The 21,231-nt window shown below is 37.4% G+C and overlaps 1 protein-coding gene across 1 annotated transcript in view; it reads left to right on the top strand.

Annotated features, from left to right (window-relative positions):
• The window catches only part of LOC142340362 (uncharacterized), a 41,749-nt gene extending 21,019 nt beyond the window's left edge, over nucleotides 1-20,730 (top strand). Inside the window, exon 3 of the mRNA XM_075390936.1 lies at nucleotides 19,755-20,730. Within this exon, the coding sequence (XP_075247051.1) occupies nucleotides 19,755-20,730 (976 nt within the window). The remainder of the gene's footprint in view (nucleotides 1-19,754) is intronic.
• Nucleotides 20,731-21,231: the final 501 nt, after the last annotated feature.

Genomic DNA, 21,231 nt, shown 5'->3' on the forward strand with positions numbered 1-21,231 from the left:
TTCACACAAATTGTTTTTACTGCTCAATGTATTGGAAAAATTTCCCGAGTGATTGGAAAATTAGTCAATTAAAAAGATACTTAGCCAATTACCAGTTGACGCAGCAGAAAAATTTGAAGTAGATCAAGCGTTTAGTGTTCCAGTTCTTGCAAAACAAGCTATATTACGAGCACAGTACTCGCAATTACAAAACAGTACAAGTCAGTACTCGCAATTACAAACAATACAATCTTTGTATTGACGGGAAAAAATTCCCCATCGGCGTCTCGAACGGCGTGACTTTATCGAGAAATTTTTTATTAGAAATACTCCTTAAGTGTAGTCCTGAGATACGCCTGGTATGTTTTAAAATTGATGTGGACACTGTTTAACGTTTAGAAAAGTATCTTTGTCCTATCTAGAAGTGTTTGACAATATTTAATTTAAAAAACAACCAGGACGAAATTTACATAAGAACTGGGAATTACTTTTGGATTTAGTATTCTTTTTGTCACGCTTTACAAGCAGGCTCTGACACTAATAAACCTCCTGCGCCAAAGAAGTATATAAGAAGACACTCTATAGACAGCGCTAACTAACATTCAGCAATTAAAAAGAACTTGTTACACAAACAATTTGAAAATTGTCATGATAAGTTCAGAATAATTCAAATTTTCAACATCGCGCGACAACTCTCCCAAAAAAGAAAGACGATTGTCATAAATTTCCACCCGGAACTAATTTTAAACCCGACTTTAAATCCCTCCACTTAGAGACTTTTTAGCCACACAAACGTAAACCCTCACCAGCTATGTCGATAACACAGACTCTTTTGATGATGATGATCCAGACTGTCAGAAAAGTACTAAGGATGTTGTCATTATTTATCTGAGTACTCGGATATGACTCTTTTTGTCTTAGCGACACTTCAGATTGCATCCCAGAACTCCTCGGCTCCACCCAACATCAAACCCACGCCGTTTGATCTCTTGGTGCTAGCACCCTAGTAGTAACGTATACACCATGGAAGATCGGGGGGGGGGGGGGTTGTCATCCCATGTAAGAGATAGGGTTGTCCTGAGGACAACCATACCTTTTGCATTGGGAAGGAGAACCCAACCCGATACATGCGCTATGACAACCCAACCTTTTGCATGGGATAGGACAACCCAACCTTTTACATGCAGGGACAACATAATTTTTACATGTAACAGCCGAATTATTATCCAAACATTTTACCCTTTTATTGAGGGAGACTTGACAAAGGGATTAAGGGGATTGGGTTACTGTCTAGAAATTACCATTTCTTAAATAGTGCGCGATGACAACAATTGCTACGGTGGATTTGGATAGGATTCATGAGATATACAAGAAAGTGAAAAAAGAATATTCGCAATACGGTGAAAGATTTTTGTATTTTTTAGCAACTTGCTTGTATTTGGATCCTGACCTCGATTTTGAAATTGCATTGAAATTGAGACCGTATGGTGGATTGATTGGAATTGACAATTCTTCGTTAGACGTTTATTTCAAAAATTTTAAAATTTTAAGACTACATGCAATTCTTCATGATGCTTTTGGTTTTGTGTATGAGTACAGTGAAAAGGGACCCGGTTATTCATACGTTTTATCCTGTCCAGTCACAAATGAATATGTGGGTCATGTGACTGGTATTGCTTTTTGTTTTTACTTAAAGACTTTCAAAAACCGTTTATTCAATCGATTGGAATGTTGACTGCAAGAGTGGTTGTTCTTGAGTTTGAAGGCTTTCGAAGCAAAAAATCTGATTTTATTGTGAAAGAGCTAGCCATAACTTGCAAAAACTACACGGATACAATTTCATTCTCACCTCCGCACTCATTCAATTCTCTTACTTTGAGTGAACAAAAATCTTATCAGTGGGTTTCAAAATACCTTCATGGTTTGGATTGGGAAAAGGGAGATTACCCATATTGCTATTTAAAACAAATTCTTCAAAGTGTAGTGCTTCGATTTCCTCTATCAGATTTTTATGCAAAGGGTGTAGAGAAAACTGATACGTTGCAAAAATTGCTTCAGAGAAAAGTTACAAACCTTGAGGATTTGTTATGCCCCAAAATTGAACATTTGAGTTTCTATCGGGAGACCCCAATTTGTGACTTGCATTCAACAACTTGCCCAAAACGACAGAAAAACAAACATTGTGCGAGGAAAAAGGCCCAATTGTTCTACTACTGGCTGATCCATGAACAACCGTCGATTAGAAAAGACAGCACCGTCTGTACTCCAAGTGAATTTGTCTCCAAATTTGATCGTTTACAGTTGCTTAACGGCTGAAAATCAATTGACTGTTACACTAGTCAAGGAGGAAAAAATTGACAGTCGGGGACAAACTGTATTAAGGAAACAGCAAGTTGTTTGCACAGGAGCCGAAATAGAATCCTTCAAAAAATATCTTTCACTCTTAGAATATTTTCAACTGTATCATGTCTATGAAAGAGAAAATGCAAAGAATGAATCTAACCCCTTTACCTATGCCCAAGCGGTCAGTTCCAGTGCAAGTGCCTCTGAACGATGACAATCTGCCTAAGGAAATTAAGCAGCTTGTAGAACAAGGATGTGTGGATTCAGTTACGTATTACGGGATGGAGTATGGCATGAAAGCAAGCTACACAGTTGTTTACAAAAAAGAGGGCAAAAACTCTCATTATACAACTTATGAATTTTTTATACTAGACTAACAATATTCATGTTGATTTTTAAATTTAATTATTTTGTTTGAATTCATTTTTGAAAAAACGTTTTCTCCATGAGTTCAACTGCGGATCAGTTAGATTCGGGAGGTGGCATAACCGATTTGGTTTTTGATGAGAATCAACAGGAAAGGAGATCTTGGAGATTTTGCAATTCAAAAGTACCACGATCAGAAGTTGTTTATTTCACTCAAATTTTCATTATAGTTTTTCTTATTGCAGTATCTCTCATCAAGTTGGTATTTTTTCAATTGGATTGTGAGGAGTCAACATTTTGGTTTTCGCTCCTCTCTTGCACAGTCGGCTACGCACTTCCAAACCCAAAGCTATGAATAAAATTATTTCAACGAGCGATCGACTCTTTTTGGCAGTGTCTGGTCCATCTTGTTGTGGAAAAACTGAGCTGATTTTCAAAATGTTACTTCAAAACACTTTTTCACCAAAATTTCAATCCATTTTTTATTTCTATCAGCATGAACAACCACAATTTGAGTCCTTAGAGAGAAAATTGAATATACAGTTTAAAAAATTTACAAGTTTTGAAATTATCTCAGAGTTAGAAGACTGTCTTCTTGTTTTTGATGATTCATGCGAAGAAATTTTTAACAATAAAGAGTTTTCAAAACTTGCGACTGCAGGTCGTCACAAAAATATAAGTGTTATTTACGTTAAGCACAATTTATTCCAACAAAGCAAGTGGTCGAGAACAATCGACTTGAATACAACACACATTATTTTATTCAAATCACCACGTGACGTTCAACAAATTGGTTTAATTGGTCGACAGCTCAACAACACACAATTTCTTAAAGAAAGCTACGAGCTAGCTACCAAACAGCCTTTTGGTCATTTATTGATTGATTTAGACCCAAAGACGTCGGACGTTTTGCGATATTGCTCAAACATTGTGCCTCCAGGACCATCAATTTTCTACTTACCGTCTGCGAAAGCTGTAATAACAAATCTAACAAATGAAACAGAGAGAACTATGTATGCTGCGGCAAATGCTTCAGTCAAGCGACATCAACTTAAAAAAACTGATAAAGACAGCTTCTAAAAACTTTATTCGATTTCTCTGCGAGTGTTTTCTCAACGTAGTCAACGGTAATGTTGAAATTAATAAAAAACTAATCGAAAATCACGAAAAATCATTTCGAAAAATATTATCCAAACAAACAGGTTTGAGGGAAAAGAAAAGAATTCTTGGCAGAGAATCAGAACTGTTAAAAGCCGTTGGTCTTTCCTGTTATTTCTACTTGATGAAATCATAATGCATACAGAAGAGTTCATTTTAATTCCAAAACGAATGTTTATAACAAAGCAACCCCAAAAGAGCGAAATTATTGAAAACCCACAATATAAAAACAAAGCTATTCAGTTATCACTTATGCAACGAAACAAGCTAAGGGAAGATTTAGGAAAAACGGACAGAGTGATCCAAACAGATCCAACAAATATTGAACGAGATGTAGATAAAGCAGATAGAGTGGTCCAAACAGATCCAACAATTTTTAACGGGGAAGAAAAAATGGAGGCTTCTAGTGATGATAGTGAAATGGATCCAATTGTTACAAAAAAGCCTACAGTTTGAGTTGATTATGAAAAACGTTAAATTAAAAGAAGCTCACAAAGTCAAACGTGCAGAAATAGTACTTGATTTTATTCTCCAATCAAACCAAATCACTATTGGGGAAGAGAGCCAACTAATTTACATTGACAATAAACCCACGGATGTACAAGTTTCATCTTTTTTGTATGATTTGCAACAACCAACCAAGAAAATTGATCAAGAGGCATATTCAAGAATCTTGTTAGTTCTTCGACTTGAGCCTGATCTCGTCTCAAACACTTACGCCAAGCAAATATTGGAAAGCTATGAGAGCGAACAAGAATTTTTCCCAACGCAACAAAGTCCGCAAACAGGACGCGGTACTTCAAAACGAACCACAACAGAAAAAGAGAAAACAAACGAAACGACAAAGCAGAAAAAGGCCAATCAGAAAAAGTGGTCTCGTTTCGTCTTCTGAGAGAAAAACATTAGAACAACTGTACTCGAGAGGTCCTGCATCGTTTGGAAGCTCAAAGCGATTACAAAAACACAGCAAAATGTCATTAGCAAAAGTCAAGTCTTATTTAGATACCAAGCCGTCCTTCACAAAATACCGCTCGCATCGAATGCAATTTCCCAGACTAAAAGTGATTGTGAAAGATATCAATGAAATTTGGTCATTGGATTTAGCATATGTTGACAACCTTGCAAAATACAATCGCGATGTAAAGTACCTTTTGGTAGCAGTTGATTGTCTGTCACGGTACCTTAGAGTAGAACCAATGAAGACAAAATATGCAACAGAAGCAGCTAATGCATTCAAAAAAATAATCAAACATAAACAAGCCGAGAAAGTATGGGTTGATGATGGAACAGAATTTCTCGGAGCTTTCAAAAGACTGTGCAACTCACGAGCAATTCATTTGTATAGCACTTTTAGTGAAAAAAAGTCTGTTTTTGCCGAACGGAATATTCGTTCACTGAAAAATATCATTCATAGGTACCTTGAAGAAAAATGGACATATTCGTACATTGACAAATTAGAAGACTTTGTGAAAACAATAAATTCACGTGTTAATCGGATAACTAAGCTTGCACCAAACAAAGTTACAAAAAAAGACGTACCACGGCTTGTGTCCTTGAGCGCTGAAACAACTGTTTCCCAAAAACCTCGTTTCTTTGTTGGAGATTTTGTCAGAATTGTCAAAAAAGACAAAGCTTTCAGAAAAGGCTACGAACAATCGTTTACTGACGAAGTTTTTGAGATAACAGATATTCCGACATTATTTCCGCCATCAAATTCCCTCATTGATGCAAACAAAGAACAAATAGAAGGAAAATTTTATCAATCAGAATTGCAGCTTGTTCGTGTAAAGGAAAATGAGTAGAAATCGTTTTGACGATGAGTTCACTGTGCATGTTATTTCATCCGCTTCTATGCAAATATTTGGGTCAAACACTCTGGCCTCTTTTCGCAATTTTTTCAATGATGAAATTCAACTCTCTGGTGACTGGAGGGTGGCTCTTAGTGAAATAATTTTTCCGACAAAAATTGAGCACGTCGTGAATGGAGATTTAATAGCATACAGTCTTAAGGGATACGAAGACTCGCAAAAAATTTCGTCTGATGCTAGTGTCATTTCTCGGCCTTACAATGGAGAAAAACTGTCCTTCATGACTGGTAATTTTGACAATATTAATCAACTTCTGGGTACTATCAAGCGAACAGTTGGATTACCCAATTTTTCGTTTCGAGAAATCAAGAGTACTGGAAAATACGAAATAATTTTTGGTAAATATGAAGGAATCACTTTTCCTAGTGAGGAAATACCTAGCATTGTGGGCTTTACCGGAATTCCAGATGGACGCGGTGTACATATTGGTTACAAAATGGATTCAGTTACATCAAATAGATTAATGAAGAGTGATGAGACAAAAGCATACTTTGGAGAATTTCCTGCTGATCTTTGCGCGGGAAAGCACCTAATATTCATTTACACAAACATTATTGAGTATCAGTATGTGGGTGACGCAAAAGCTCCGTTATTGCGTGTCATTGATTCAAAACAACGTCTGAAAAACGGTAGCGTGTGCGAACTTGAACCAACACATCGAATTGTTTTTTCAAATTTAGACTATAAAAAACTGTTATCAAACACTATGCAATCAATTTCAATTGAGCTTCGCACTGAGACAGGACAATTGGTTCCTTTTTCGGGAACAGGTAAAGTTATTTTAACTTTACAATTCAAGAAGTTTTCTGACTAGTATGGATTCCTATTATGCTAATCAGGTAACATCATTGCCGCACTTCTCCGGACACTATAGACAAAGGGGAAGTGGGTTTGGGGCTTTAGCAGCGGGAATTGGACGCGTTGCTTTACCATTGGCTCGACGTTTTATTTTACCGGCTGCAAAACGTATCGGGAGAGAGCTTTTAAAACAGGGTGTTCCCGAACTTGTAGATGTAGTCTCAAAGAAAAAGTCACCAAAACAAGCCTTGAAAAACACAGTCTCAAACACTATCAAAAAACAAACAGGTGGACGAGCGCAACAACAACGACCAAGGAAACAAATTGGAAGCCGTTCAAACAAGTTAACAAAACAGCGTAAAACCTCGTTCATTTCAAAGTCAAGAGCTCCAAAAAGAAGTCGATCAGATTTTTTTGCAAAGGTGAAAGATGATCGCTAATTTATTACCATCCGAGGCAACTCACAGTTCCCTCGATCTGTTCGAGAAACCATCCCTCTTAGTAACATTTGATGGAAGTTTTTGTCAAAAACTGGGCCCGGTGTATAGCCCCAATGGTCCAATGTTGGAATTTGAAGTTGCTGGCGATAGAAACAACTTTATTGATTTACAAAAAATATTCCTCGAAGTCAAATGTAAAACTGTTCAGTTGTCCGAAGCAAATTTAAAATATGACGGTACAGCTGCTGCAGATGTGACTAAAACTGACGCTCCCTACTTTTGCAATAATGTGCTGCATTCACTGTTCTCTGACTGCACAGTGTCAGCCAACGGACTAAAAATATCGAATGCAAATGGAAATTATGCTCACAAAAGTTTTATTGAGACTGAGTTTTCACACAACAAAGACGCAAAAAACACTTGGTTAGCTTGTCAAGGCTACTCGTATGAGGAAAATCCGGGAGCCTTATCAACTACTGAAGTAAATAGAAGAAAAGCTTTAGTCAGACAGTCAAATGAATGCACGTTTTACGGAAAGGTTGCAGTCGACTTTTTCACATGTGACAGGCATCTAATGAGTGGTGTAACTCTTCGGATTGCTTTTCGAAGATCAACTGATGACTTTGTTATTATGTCAGATGATGCCGCTAAGCATTATAAAGTGAAAATTGTTGAGGCAAATTTGTATGTGCGCAAGATGACTTTGAACGATGACGTCGTGTCGGCCATTGAAAAAAGCTTGCTTTCCAGCCCGGCTTCCTAACCGTACCTTGAAACCCTAACAAAAACATTTTTGGCTTCTACTGGTCTGCACAGTTGGAAACAAGAAGACATATTTGCCAGGGAACCAATCCGAAGACTAGCTTTATGTCTGAACACAAACGAAGCTTTTCTCGGTAACAACAGACAGAATCCATTTCATTTCCGAAAATTTGATTTGGAACAGATTTATATCTATCGAAATGGAATGCCAAACGCTGATAGTCCAATATCAACAAATGATGACAAACGGCTTTACTTCAATACAATATCAGACTTAGCCTATATTGACAATGGTCATGGCATAAGTTTGACGGACTACCCGAACCATTTTATTATGGTTTTTGACTTGACCAGTACTCAACAAGCTTCTCACGATTTTATTCATCCCGAGCTAACAAATTGCTCAATTTCGATCGAGCTGAAATTTTCGGCTGCCTTGCCCAACAATTTTGAAATATTCATTGTTGGCGAAAAAGCTAGCACAATTTTTGTGGATTCTGCGCGCCGGGTTTCAAAAAATCACATTTTAACCAACTAATGGATGAAGATGACATCATTGACCTAATTCAAAAATGTAGAAAACTGAAACACAAATTTTGTGGTGTATTCGCTGCAAACAACTTTCCCCAAAAATTCCCCAAAAACAGTTTTCTCATCGTAAATGCTTCGCCCTCGAACAACCCTGGTACACACTGGCTTCTTCTATGTAATCGAAACAAAAAAATTATTTTTGCGGACCCCTTGGGACAATCGATTATTGCCTATAGAGACTTATACCGCAGACTCTCTGACACTAATGCACAAATATGTCAATTTCTCGAACATCAACCAATTCAGAGTCAAAACTCAGAACTGTGTGGACTTTTTTGTATTTATATTGCGCATGTTATATTTAGTAAAAGACAAATTGTAAAAATTAATGATGTTCAATTGCTTCGCTTTGCACTTCATATGATGTTTTAATATCTGTTGAATAAAATTTTTTTTTTCAAAATTTTATTTTTTCTTCAAATACAAGACGAACAAATAGTAACTCAGAATCAATATCTAATTTTCCATAACCACTCACAAATATGTCCATAACTTTACAAAAAGCAGCAGAATGAGGACCACTTAAAATGTTTTCAACTCGTTTTAAAGTTTCTGTACAAATTTGATCAGTTTGAGTTTGTTCATGGCCGGTTTCTGCTGAGATGGTATTGTGGATTGTTTTCTGTGCGATTCCTGTAGTTTTTGTGGCCGTCGTTTTTGTCGTCGTCAACATCTTTGCTGTGTTTGAAATTGGAAGACGCTTGTGAACCGTTGCTGGGTCAATTTTTTCTCCTGTTTTGTCATTGAAGTCAACGGCTAACTTCAACTTTGTAAATACTTCTCCATTCGTTTCCAGTTTTGAAGAATTTGAAAATAGGTGTTTGAAAGTTGTGAAAAGACAGGGGACAGCAAAAGATTTGTTTTGCTTTGTACAGCCAATATCAGTTGAACTATCAATCAAAAGGTGAAAATGGTTAGTTGCTATTTGGCAAAACTCAGACTCAAAGTGAGGACAAACTGCATAATTATTCAAACTCGTAATGTCTGTTGGCTTTTGATCAACAATTTTGAATCTAAATTGTTTCTGAAATTGTTTGAAATAACTTGGAGAACGTTCATACATTGCTTCCACCATCCTTGCTCTCGAGCTTAGGCCTTTTATTTGGTGGTGGTTTTGTTGAACAGTCTTTGGATGATTTTTCTTCTGATTCGAGTATCTTCTCTGCCGTATTGACCAAACTCCCAAATTCTTGCAGAGTTAACGAAATTCTCTGTTCAAACTCGTATTCTTCTGCTGCTTTTTTAAACAGTTTCAGAAACACATACGTTCCTGTCTTTTCATAAGTTTTCAGCGTTGCCCTTATTAAACGCTTATCAGTTTTGGAAATATCAAAATAACAACCTCTAAATTCTGTATCTTTAGTGGAAGTGAAAGGCATAGTGTGCAACTTGTTTTTATCACTTTCAGGTACTCTAATGTGTAAAGATTCAAACTAATGGCGGCGGCAAGTTGGGATTAAACCAGTGTAGTCATTTTGTCTCATTAAATCCAGCTGACATGTGAATACAGAGTCAAGTACGCCTATGGCGTGCTTGATTCTGTCTCTTGCATTCACATTGGATTGCATAATTAATTTCAGATGTGACCTTAGATATGGTTTCCCTATTGAAATGGTTGGTGGTACCACAAAAACTGAAACAGATGTGACCCTAGGTGTGACGACCACAGGTTGAATTTAGCGTGAACGTGCAGAAAATTCAAAACAGATGTTAACCTAGATAAGAATTGAAACCAATATAATTCAACTGGTTATAACGTTATAACACATGAAAATTAAAAACAGATGTGACCCTAGGTGTGACGACCACAGGTTGAATTTAGCGTGAACGTGCAGAAAATTCAAAACAGATGTTAGCCTAGATAAGAATTGAAACCAATATAATTCAACTGGTTATAACGTTATAACACATGAAAATTAAAAACAGATGTCACCCTAGGTGTGACGTGAATAAAACGTTGAATTTAGTGGGAACGTACAGTATTAGTAATTCAAAACAGTTGTTAACCTAGATAAGAAATGCAATGCAAAGTTAACTTGGTTTCTACGTTATATTAATTAGAAATTAAAATTAAATGTGATCCTAGATAAGCGGTGTGTTAAAAACGTATATGCACCACTAACATTATTGCGTTCATTTTCTTTGGTTCTTCTTGCTAAACAGTCAATTTTTACTTGAAACCTTTTGGTTCCTCTTGCTAAACATTTTCACTCTCTACTTGAAACTAGTGTTAAATTTTGATCGTTATAATGTCTGTAAAAATTCTTTCTGAATCTGCAATTTCCCGAGAACGAACTCTTGTTTATCAGACATTGTACGAAAACTTTGTCGTCTTGATTCAACAGAAAAAAATTGGCGATGTTTGGACAGTATACCAGCATTGTCTAATTCCAAAACTCTTTATCAATGCAATTGCAGCTCTACCTAACAAAACGGAGCCTTCTGAGAGCAGCATTATTACTTCGGGTTGGTTATTGCCTCCCAAAACTACGCCTGCTTTTGAAAATCACGATGTTGATACCTTGACAGACGAAGTGCGGAGGATATTCTATCGCTACGATTGTGAGTGTGTTCCACTTTGTGAAAATCAACTCGGAGTTTATCGAGCATGCGACGAATTAGCAGATATGTGGGGACTCAAGTCTGCGCCCGATTCTCCCACCAGTCTCACAAGTGTGCCAGTGACGCCTGCAGTGGACCCTAGTCCTACAGTTACACCGACTCCTAGCCCATCCCTGTTTGCGGAAATCAGTAAAAGTTATCAAGAAAAGTTTTGCAACGGAAATCAAGATTTCGACTTGAACATTTTATCCGGGACAAGCTTTCATACCCCACAGCAATCGAATTCAGCCTTATTTGAAACGCCGGAAAGCGGTGAGACACCGCAAGTTTGTGCTGCTCCTAAAAAACGAAGACCAGGAAGCAACCTGATGGATATATTTGATATTTAAAACTAAAACTATAAATATATGCGTGCTTTAGATTGCTCAATAGTTGTGTATATGACATTCATTCAATTGTGTATTTGACATTTATTCAATTGTGTTGATTGCCTTTGTACAATTTTTGATATAGACTTAATTCACAATAAAGATCTTCAACCTTTTCATAAGGAATTGAACAAGTTCAATCATGTCCCAAAAGAACACTGCACTTTGAGGAAATTGTATTTGGTTGAGCAAGGTCATTAAACAAAGAAAATAGATTTCTACCGCTCTTTAGTTATTAGACTTGTCTATTTAAGGTTTTAAGGTTTGTTCAAATCATAGTTCAAAAAATGAAATTTTTTGAAATATTTCAAAAAAATGAAGAATTTACGAAAACGATAAATAATAAGAGAAAGAACGATAATTAATCAGGAAGCCGAAGAATACCTTCGCTTCAATTAGGTTTGCAGTGAAAAGCTCTTGTTTGGAGGAAAAGTTTGCAAAAAAAAACTTTGAATATTAAGAGCGAATCTAAAATTCAACAAAAAGTGGTTAACAACTGAAATTGTCATTTTGGTGATTTTGTGGTAAAACAAGGAGCTTTTGCCAGCATTGAAATTCCAGTGAGATTGGTCCAGTGTTTGTTCTTTTACTGTTTTCACTAAACAAAAGTTTAAAACTTTCAAACTTGTGTTATTTGCATAAATATTTTGACCGTTTTTCTTGAAATCAAAAAAAACTTTTTTTTTTGCTTTATATCAGCTGAAACTCATGATCATCCAAAACGAGAGTGACTTAGCGATGATTCCAATGAGTAGTTTGCTATTGATCGCTGTAACAGGTACCATCTTTCTATCAAAAACAGTCTTTTTTTCAACAATTTTTACAAAAATAACAAAATATTTTTTTGTAATGATCCGAAAGCAATGAAAAATTTATCTCAAATGAACGGATATAGGCTCATACGATGGACAATTGTCCCCGCTATCAAAGATCTCAGAAGTTCCAGGTTAAAAATTTTACTGCAACATGGTTTTTTTTGCATTTTTTCTTTTGTTATTTTAGTTAATCCCTCTTAATCCCTAAAAGTGAAAAAATGCCATTTTTTAACATTAAGGAGACAATTTTACCCTTACTAAACAGAAGTTTTTCTGTAAAGGAAACTTGTTAGAGAGCTGATGAAGTAGCATATGTATAACGTTTTTCTTTATTCTTGGAGAAAAAGCCTAATCCCCTTAATCCTTTTGATCAAAAAAATCGAAAAATTTAAAAAAAAGTGATGTTATCTTTCAATTGTTTACACAAAAGTTTCATATAGGAACACTCCATCAACAAAGAGGTCCTCATGTGCTTCTCAGTCATATTTGCCAACACATGAACCCCTGGTAACGTCCTTTATTTAGAGGTTAAAGTCCTCTGAAAAAACTCGGCTTTCGATGCAGTTTCAACTGATGTTTCCTGATAGCCTTGGTGACTCCAGGACTTGTTTTCTTGTATGATATACCTTAATATAGACCCTTAGTGTAGATGCCTTTATATGCTCCTTAGCATGCATGCTTCCGCGACATGTAACAAGAACTTTATCAATTTCGAAATTTTCAACATTTATTAAAGTTATTTTTAATTGTATATTAAAACCATAAAAATGGAAGGTACGTTCAATCTGCATGCTTTTTAAACCATTTTTTTGGATGTTTAACTTCTGTCTCTGCTTTGACTGAGTGATAGTCATTTTTAAGTTTGAATTTGATTTTTGGCGCGCTTTCAAGTTTACTGCAATTTGATTGGCCAATTTCAAATTCAAATTTGCGCGCGCAAACTTTCAAACTTTGCACAGCATAACAGTGAGCTAAGATTGAAATCAGCCATATTTGAGAACTCTTGCATTGAGAAACCGTTTGTTCAAAATTATCTTGAAAATGCCAGAAAAGTGTAACTTTTGTGACAACGTTTACAGCAACAAAATTAACCGTGCTCGTCATGAACGCACTGTTCATGCTGATGAGAAAGGTATACCCGTATACCGCTGTTCAATTTGTCCAGTTACTCGCCGTCAATTATCTGAAATTCAAAGTCACCTCTCTGACTGCCATGGTAGATTTACAAATCTTTGTCATTATTGTAATCTTGCTTTCAACGACAAAAACTCGTTTAACGAACACATCAGAAAACAACACGTGTTACCTGTTCTTGACAACTCGAGAGTTGTCAATCCAATTGTGCATCAACAGGGACAACAACAACAACAACAACAACAACAACAACAACAACAACAACAGCAACAACAACAACAACAACAACAACAACAACGAGGTACCCTCACAGAGTCAGCCTTTAGAAAGAGTCTCCAGTTTTATCGTATTGTGGATAGTAACAACACCGTTGGCCTTCACGATTTCATGACTGCTCAGAGAGATGAAATCAGTGACATTATAGAACAAAAAACATTGAACGAAGGTCCACAAAAAGTTCAATTCAGTGCGAAACTATCACTTCATAAAGAAGCGCGCGACAACGGAGAAGCATCGGATATTGATATCTACGCCAATTCTGAAATGACACCTGTTCATCATCGATTGTCTAACGAAACGTTTTTTCACATGGTTGAAAAGATGCTTACTGTCCTCTTCGTGTTCGCATCTAATGGAAGTGGTTGGATTCTTCAAAAAATTCTGTGGGTTGATTTAAAATTCGCTAAATTTTCGCCAATACGTGGTTCATCTTTTATTGAGCTGCCCCTCTGTCTTCGCAATCAACGGTATTTACTGAATATACGCAACCATGATGACTTCGAATGTTTCAACTACTGCTACACCGCATGGTACCACGAGATGCACGGACCAAACTTAGCTGACCCTTCCCGAGACATCAGAACACAATTGACTAACCCGGCTACATATAGGAAACCTGAGGCTACCAAACCCTGTGGTGAGTTTTCTATGCCCATGGGCTTTCACGATTTACATCAGTTCGAAATCATGAATGACGTGCAAGTCAACGTATTTCAATTTTCAAAAGGAGACCTCCTTCCTATGTACGTTTCTAATAACATAAACATCGAATCAACGATGGATCTTCTACTCCTGTTTAACGAAGATGTACATCATTATGTTCTTATCAATAACCTCATTAAACTGGTATGCACTGTGAAAGAAAAACAGTTCACAAACAGCTTGCGTCTGTGCAGGAACTCTTTTGCTTTTTCCCACTCTGAAGAGCAACATCAAGTTCACGATGATGCATGTCGAAACCATGCACCAGCAACAATAAAGATGCCCGGCGATGATAAAAATTCTTTCCGGTTCAAAAATTTTAAAGCCCGATGGTTTGCTCGATTTACTATTTACTTCGACTTTGAGTCGTTTCTAATGCCAGTCTCATCTTGTCCAGCTAATCCGGACGCGTCTTCAACTGAAGTTATCGAACAACACATACCCTCCGGCTTTGCTCTAACTTTGATTGAGAACGGTTTTTCAACACCAAAAGAATTCGTTATCGACAGCTCCAAAAACTGCATGACAAATTTCATTAAAAAACTACATGAGATGGCGCGAGAAGTATACTATGCAAAGAGACGCTTTCCGATATATTTGGGACAACCAGTACCAAATCGAAGTAGTATAGTTGACTGTTGGATATGTGAAGAACCTTTCGGACCCGAAGATACAAAAGTGTTGGACCATTGCCACCACCGCGGGGATTTCCTTGGTTTTGCACATGAAAAGTGCAACTGGATGAGATGCACAATCAATTTCACTCCCGTAATTGGTCACAACATCGCTAACTACGACCTTCACCACGTATGCTTGGCACTTCGAGAAATTGAGCCATCAACAACAATAAACGTCATCCCATCTACAGATGAGAAGTACATATCGATGACGTTCGGTGTCCTAATCAAAACAGTCACGGGGAGAAATGGAAAAGTCAGAAAAATTTACGAATATTTACGTTTCATCGATTCTTTCAAGTTTTTAACTACATCCCTTGAAAAGTTAGTTGCTAACCTACCCGCTTCGGTTTTCGTAATTTTCGATTCAATGTTCGATAGCGATCAGTCAGTTGATGCTCTAAGTTCGATTAAAGAGAAAGGAATATACCCCTATTCGTACATGACTGACCGTTCAAATTCGCAGAAACAGAACTTCCCCCACTCGAAAAGTGGAAAAACAGCTTAGACAATGGAAAATTGCAAATTACAGAGGAAGAACTACAAAAAGCAAAAACTGTTTTCGAGACTTTCCAATGTCGTAACCTTGAAGACTACCATAACTTATATCTGAAGTGCGATACACTTTTGCTTGCGTGCGTGTTTGAAGAATTTCGGAGACTGTGTATGAACACCTATGGACTGGACTGTGCACATCACTACAGTGCCTCAAACCTCGCTGGTGATGCATTTCTCAGAATTTGCCGGGCCAATATTCAATTGTTGACAAATCGAGAACATCTGGAAATCGTTGAAAATATGATTAGAGGAGGTCTCGCCTCGGTGTACGATGAACGTTACTTCAAGGCAAACAACAAGTACATGGAGAATTATAACAGTGCGCTCGAGTCTACTTTTGGTTTCATGGTAGATGCTAACAACCTGTATGGTGGCATCATGAAAACAGAACATCTACCCGTTGATGACTTTTTGCTGGTGGAAGTCCCACTCGAGCAGGTACTCAATACACCGACTGATTCTCCCATAGGTTACATCCTTGAAGTAGATTTGACGTACCCACACAATATACGAGACCTCCATCGTGATTTCCCTCTCGCGCCAACAAAGGAAATAGTACCCGATGAGTGGTTGAGGACTTACCAGAGAGAGTTGAAGTTCAATGTCAACATGCCGCGGTCATCTGTCCCCAAGTTACTACAAACCGTTACGGACAAAAAGCGGTACACGCTCCATTACCGGAATCTTCAACTTTATGTACAACTCGGTCTGGTTGTTGACAGAGTACATCGCGTGCTCCAATTTTCACAAGAAAACTGGATGGAGCCATATATCAGATTAAACACGGAAAAAAGACAGAACGCGCGGAACAAATTCGAAGAAAATTTGTTCAAACTTATGAACAATAGCGCTTATGGTAAAACCTGTGAGTCAAAAAGAAGGAGAATGAAACTTACCTTAGCGCAGAACGCAGATCAAGTGCTCCAGAATGTCTCAGGCTTTACCTTCAAGACATTCAAAAATTTCGGCGAAAATTTAGCTGCTATCACGCACGACCCAAAGAAAATCTTTTGGGATAAGCCAACAATTGTTGGCGCGACAATTCTTGAATTAGCTAAATTTCAAATGTATAGGTTTCACTATAATATAATGAAGCCGCATTTTGATTGTCGCCTGCTATATTCCGACACAGACAGTCTTTTATATAAAAATCGATCTGACGATTTCTACAAGGAATTAGCAGCAAAACCCAATATTTTGTCGGAGTTTGATTTTTCAAATTACCCTAAGGAGCATCAACTTTTCAACAACAACAACAAACTCGTCGTTCTCAAATACAAAGATGAATTCGCCGGAAAACTCATCGACGAGTTTGTTTCGCTGAAGCCGAAGTTATATTCCATAACTTCAACAGGTAAAACAGATTTATGTTCTTTTATAACTTTGGTGTTATTATGGTTAGTCATTATCACACATACATCACACTAAACTTTAAGAGAAGCAAGCAAGCATTTCTTTAAAAAATTTTCTGAGGACAAATTGATAAAACTTGTCGCAACTTTTTTGTATTTAGATTCCCGAAAAATCTCTGCAAAAGGTGTTACCAGAGCTGCCAGGGAACAATTAACGCACCAGAAATACGCTCTGTTCCTCTCATCTACACTACGAACACCGAACAACAGAATTGTGTCAGACCGTCACGTTCTACAGACTGTTTCAATTATTAAACTGTCACTGAGTCCCTTCGATGACAAACGTTTCATTCTTGAGGGCGGTATAAAAACTTTGCCGTACGGTCATGCCGACGCAATTGAAGCCACTGATCTTGAAAGTGATCCAGAGTGGGATGCACCGACGCAAGATGAAATCGAGGATCTCTTTGGGGAAGAATGGGAAACGGATAATGAGTCGGACAGCACGCTCCCTGCTTCTAGTGAAAGTTGGCAGCCACCCGATCCTGCCCTTGAAAGTTGGGAGCCACCTTATCCCGGATTCAACAGAATATTAAACGAATCGGACTTGGATAGTGACGATAATGTCGATTTCGAGGCAGTAATTGACGAAGAATCTCCAATCAATTGTCCATTCATAGATTATGAAGCTGTTGAATCTGAGTACGGAAGAGAAATAACCGATTTGGAGGAGGAAGAAGCAATACCACCGCGTAAAAGGGGTCGACGCACATAAAAAACAGCAATTTTCAGCCTTATTTTTACTTCTGTAATTGTTAAGATTGTGTTTTATGATTTATATTTTAATTAAAACTGTTTAACCTACTCTATTTTATCCCCATTTGTATATATTTTCCCTATGACACTTCAAAAAATTGAAATATTTGCCTTGTTTCCTTTATTTCGTGCTAATTTTGTTGTAATTTTTCGTTAAAAATGGCTCAATTTTTGCTCAAAACCTATTTCAAAACTCTAACCTACCCGTGCTTAACACTGGTTTCAGTAACAACGCGTTTTGTCGTGATTTGTAACCTTTCGATTGTACAGATTTTGTGTTCAGTTTTGGTTCAATTTCTAAACCCAAGTTTGTGTTGTTTAGTTAAATTTCAATTGCTAGATTTGAGCAAATTGCGTGGTTTGGTTCTACAGTAAATTCACAGTGTATATCCAGTCTTTCTGATAAGTCTAAATATTTCACTCTTTGATAAGAATAAATAATTCCCTCAAAGGTGGGGGGAAATGTTTGGATAATAATTCGGCATAAACTGAATAATTCCTTCAAAAGCGGGAAATGGAGGGGGAATAGGTTTGGATAATAATTCGGCCGGAAGGGAGCTGTCACTGCATGTAAAAGGTTGGGTTGTCCTATCCCATGCAAAAGGTTGGGTTTTCATAGCGCATGTATCGGGTTGGGTTGTCCTTCCCAATGCAAAAGGTAGGGTTGTCCTCAGGACAACCCTATCTCTTACATGGGATGACAACCCCCCCCCCCGATCTTCCATGGTGTATACGTTACTACTCACCCTTCTGCGACTCTTGAGCTTCTGCACTCTTGACTCCTGAAGGCGGTTAAAAGTTTCCTTGTTGGCTCTGCCTTAATTGTTTCTAATTGACTCAACTTTGAATAATTCACCAACGTAAGTTCCATATTTTAACAGACGATGTGCAAATTGCTGCAAATATGCTTAGCAATTGCACTGTGTCTAAAAGAAATAGAAAAGTGTGAGTTGTAATCCCTAGTTTCGTTGTTATAGTTTGATATCAAGTCTCACAGGTGCTGTAGAAAGGCTGTGGCACGTAAGGCATTTCCAAATGGATCAAATTTACTTTCGAAATATTTTGTGATATCATAGTATCACTATACTGGCGAGTTCTCAGCCAATTAGATTGGTTTATACGTCTTTATTTTGAGGCGTAAACAATTTGAAACAACACCGTCGTACATCAACTGTTTGAGTACTAAACAGGTAAAAAAGTTACAATACTGAAAAAAAATTCCATGTTTTATAGAAATGCTAGCAATTAATTTTAGAAAAGTACTGGAGAAACTTTGATTGAAATAATTGGTTTCAGAATACTCATTTTTTATTGTAGTTAAATACAGAACGACACCTGTATGCATCTCTTTTTTAAAAATTTAACAGAAAGAACGAAAGTTTTTTTCATTCAAAAACTGGCAATATGAAATGCTTCTTGCCATTTGTAAATTTGAAAATCCTAAGAAATCATCATTTTTTATCGGTATTTTATAGAGAAAAAAACGGTCAAAGCCCTTATGTATTTTTGACCGGCTTGAGCGTTTTGATCATTTCGTCAACATGAAGTGCTAGCTTAGTTTTTCAGCGCTTTTATTTATAAAAGGACCATTTATGAGCATCTTTAAACTTAATGATAGAACGTTTTTAACCGTTTTTTTTCCAAAAGATATAACCATTTTTAACCGTTATTTTTAGGAGATAACTGTTTTTAACCGTTACTTTTAGATAACTGTTTTTAACAGTTATTTTTTAGGAGATAACTGTTTTTTAACCGTTATTCTTTAAAGGGATTGCCGTTTTTAAGCATTTTTAGAGAATGACCGTTTATGAGTTTTCTTTGAACCATCAAGAAATGACCGTTAGAATTCTATACAGAGATATTAAAACTCTATACAATGATATTAAAACTTTATAGATAAATTTTTGAGCTCAAAACTTGGCAACTAAGAAAGTATTTTCTTGAAAAAGACAACAAAACTGTACACTAGTCTTGTTGAGAGCTCATGTTACTCATGATAGTTCTGAAAGTTTAAATTATCTTTGTTATATATCCTGGTTAAGTAGAAAAACCAGCAGACGGCTATAATTAATTATCACGTCATTTTTAATGATTTATCAAATTAAATTTTCAAATTTGAATTTTAGGAATGGTTTCCTCTACGAGCCAAAAAGTAAGGACGAGATGGCCAAGTTAGAAAACCACTTTACGCAACTGAAGGGTAGACGTTATTTTGTTGGATATGTGGAAAAAAGATCGGGCGAGTTTGCTTGTCCTGGAAAACAAGCTGGACAATTTCACAGCATTTCAACGTGTTCTGACATTGGATCGAAGGGAGGCATGTGGCAGGATGGTGAAAAGAACAACTGGAGAGGCACCGGCGAATGGTGTGTAGAATCGAGGGGAGACGTCGGACAAAGAGGCCTCAATGACATAGTTTGTGACTGGGAGCAAATGGAATACATTGTTTGCCAGTTTAATAAGTACTGTGGTCCTTATAGTGAACCTGAAAACACCGATGACGACAACGATGACGATGATGACGATCAGAAAACTGATGAAGATGACCAAGATCAAGATGACGAGCAAGAAGATCAAGACAACGATGATCACGACCAAGACGTTGACAACGAGGATGATGATGACGATGATGATGACAACGATGGTGATTACGAAGATGATGACGATTATGATGATGAGGTTTATGAATCTGACGACGATGACGATGACGACGATGACGACGATGACGATGACGATGACAACGATGACGATGACGATGACGATGACGACGATGACGATGACGACGATGACGATGACGATGAGGACGATGACGACGATGACGATGACGAGGATGCGGATGATGATGATGATGATGATGATGATGATGATGATGACGACGACGACGACGACGACGACGACGACGACGACGACGACGACGACGACGACGACGACGACGACGACGACGACGACGACGACGACGACGACGACGACGACGACGACGACGACGACGACGACGACGACGACGACGACGACGACGACGACGACGACGACGACGACGACGACGACGACGACGACGCCGACGACGACGACGATGAGGATCAAGACAAGGAATATCCTTGTTGAGTACTTGTGTGATGGCAAAAAAATAATATTGATAGATTCAAATGAATTCGATTCTATTTAAAAAATAGTCCTTGAAAATTGGCGTGAAGTGTAATAGTGAAGTGATCTATTCATTTTCTCAATTCAAACTTTTTTGCTTTTGTAGTTTCTATCAGATGACCCAAGATGAGGTACTCGACCTAAGGCAGGTACGTGTCAAGCTGACTTTGATCATGCGCAAGGGGGTAGGTCAGAACTTGGGTCAAATCCAACAAACTCAAACAAAACTCTGAGCCTGACCAAAACACCCAAGGATAAAATAATGTAAGAATTCCGTTGAATAAAGCAAAAATAACTCCGTTTCACCTCAAAGTGCCCTTTATTTCTTACCGTGAACGCAAACAAGAACCGACAAAAATAAATTTCACCGCAAAATCAGCAATTTTTTTCTAAAGTTCTCTGCTAAAAGATCAGAGCGTCCTTTTACCGCATCAGGAGCTGAAATCCTTGCAATCATTCGCC

The sequence above is a fragment of the Convolutriloba macropyga genome, chromosome 5 (genome assembly GCF_964194025.1).
Source record: "Convolutriloba macropyga chromosome 5, txConMacr16.3, whole genome shotgun sequence".
Lineage (NCBI taxonomy): Eukaryota > Metazoa > Xenacoelomorpha > Acoela > Convolutidae > Convolutriloba > Convolutriloba macropyga.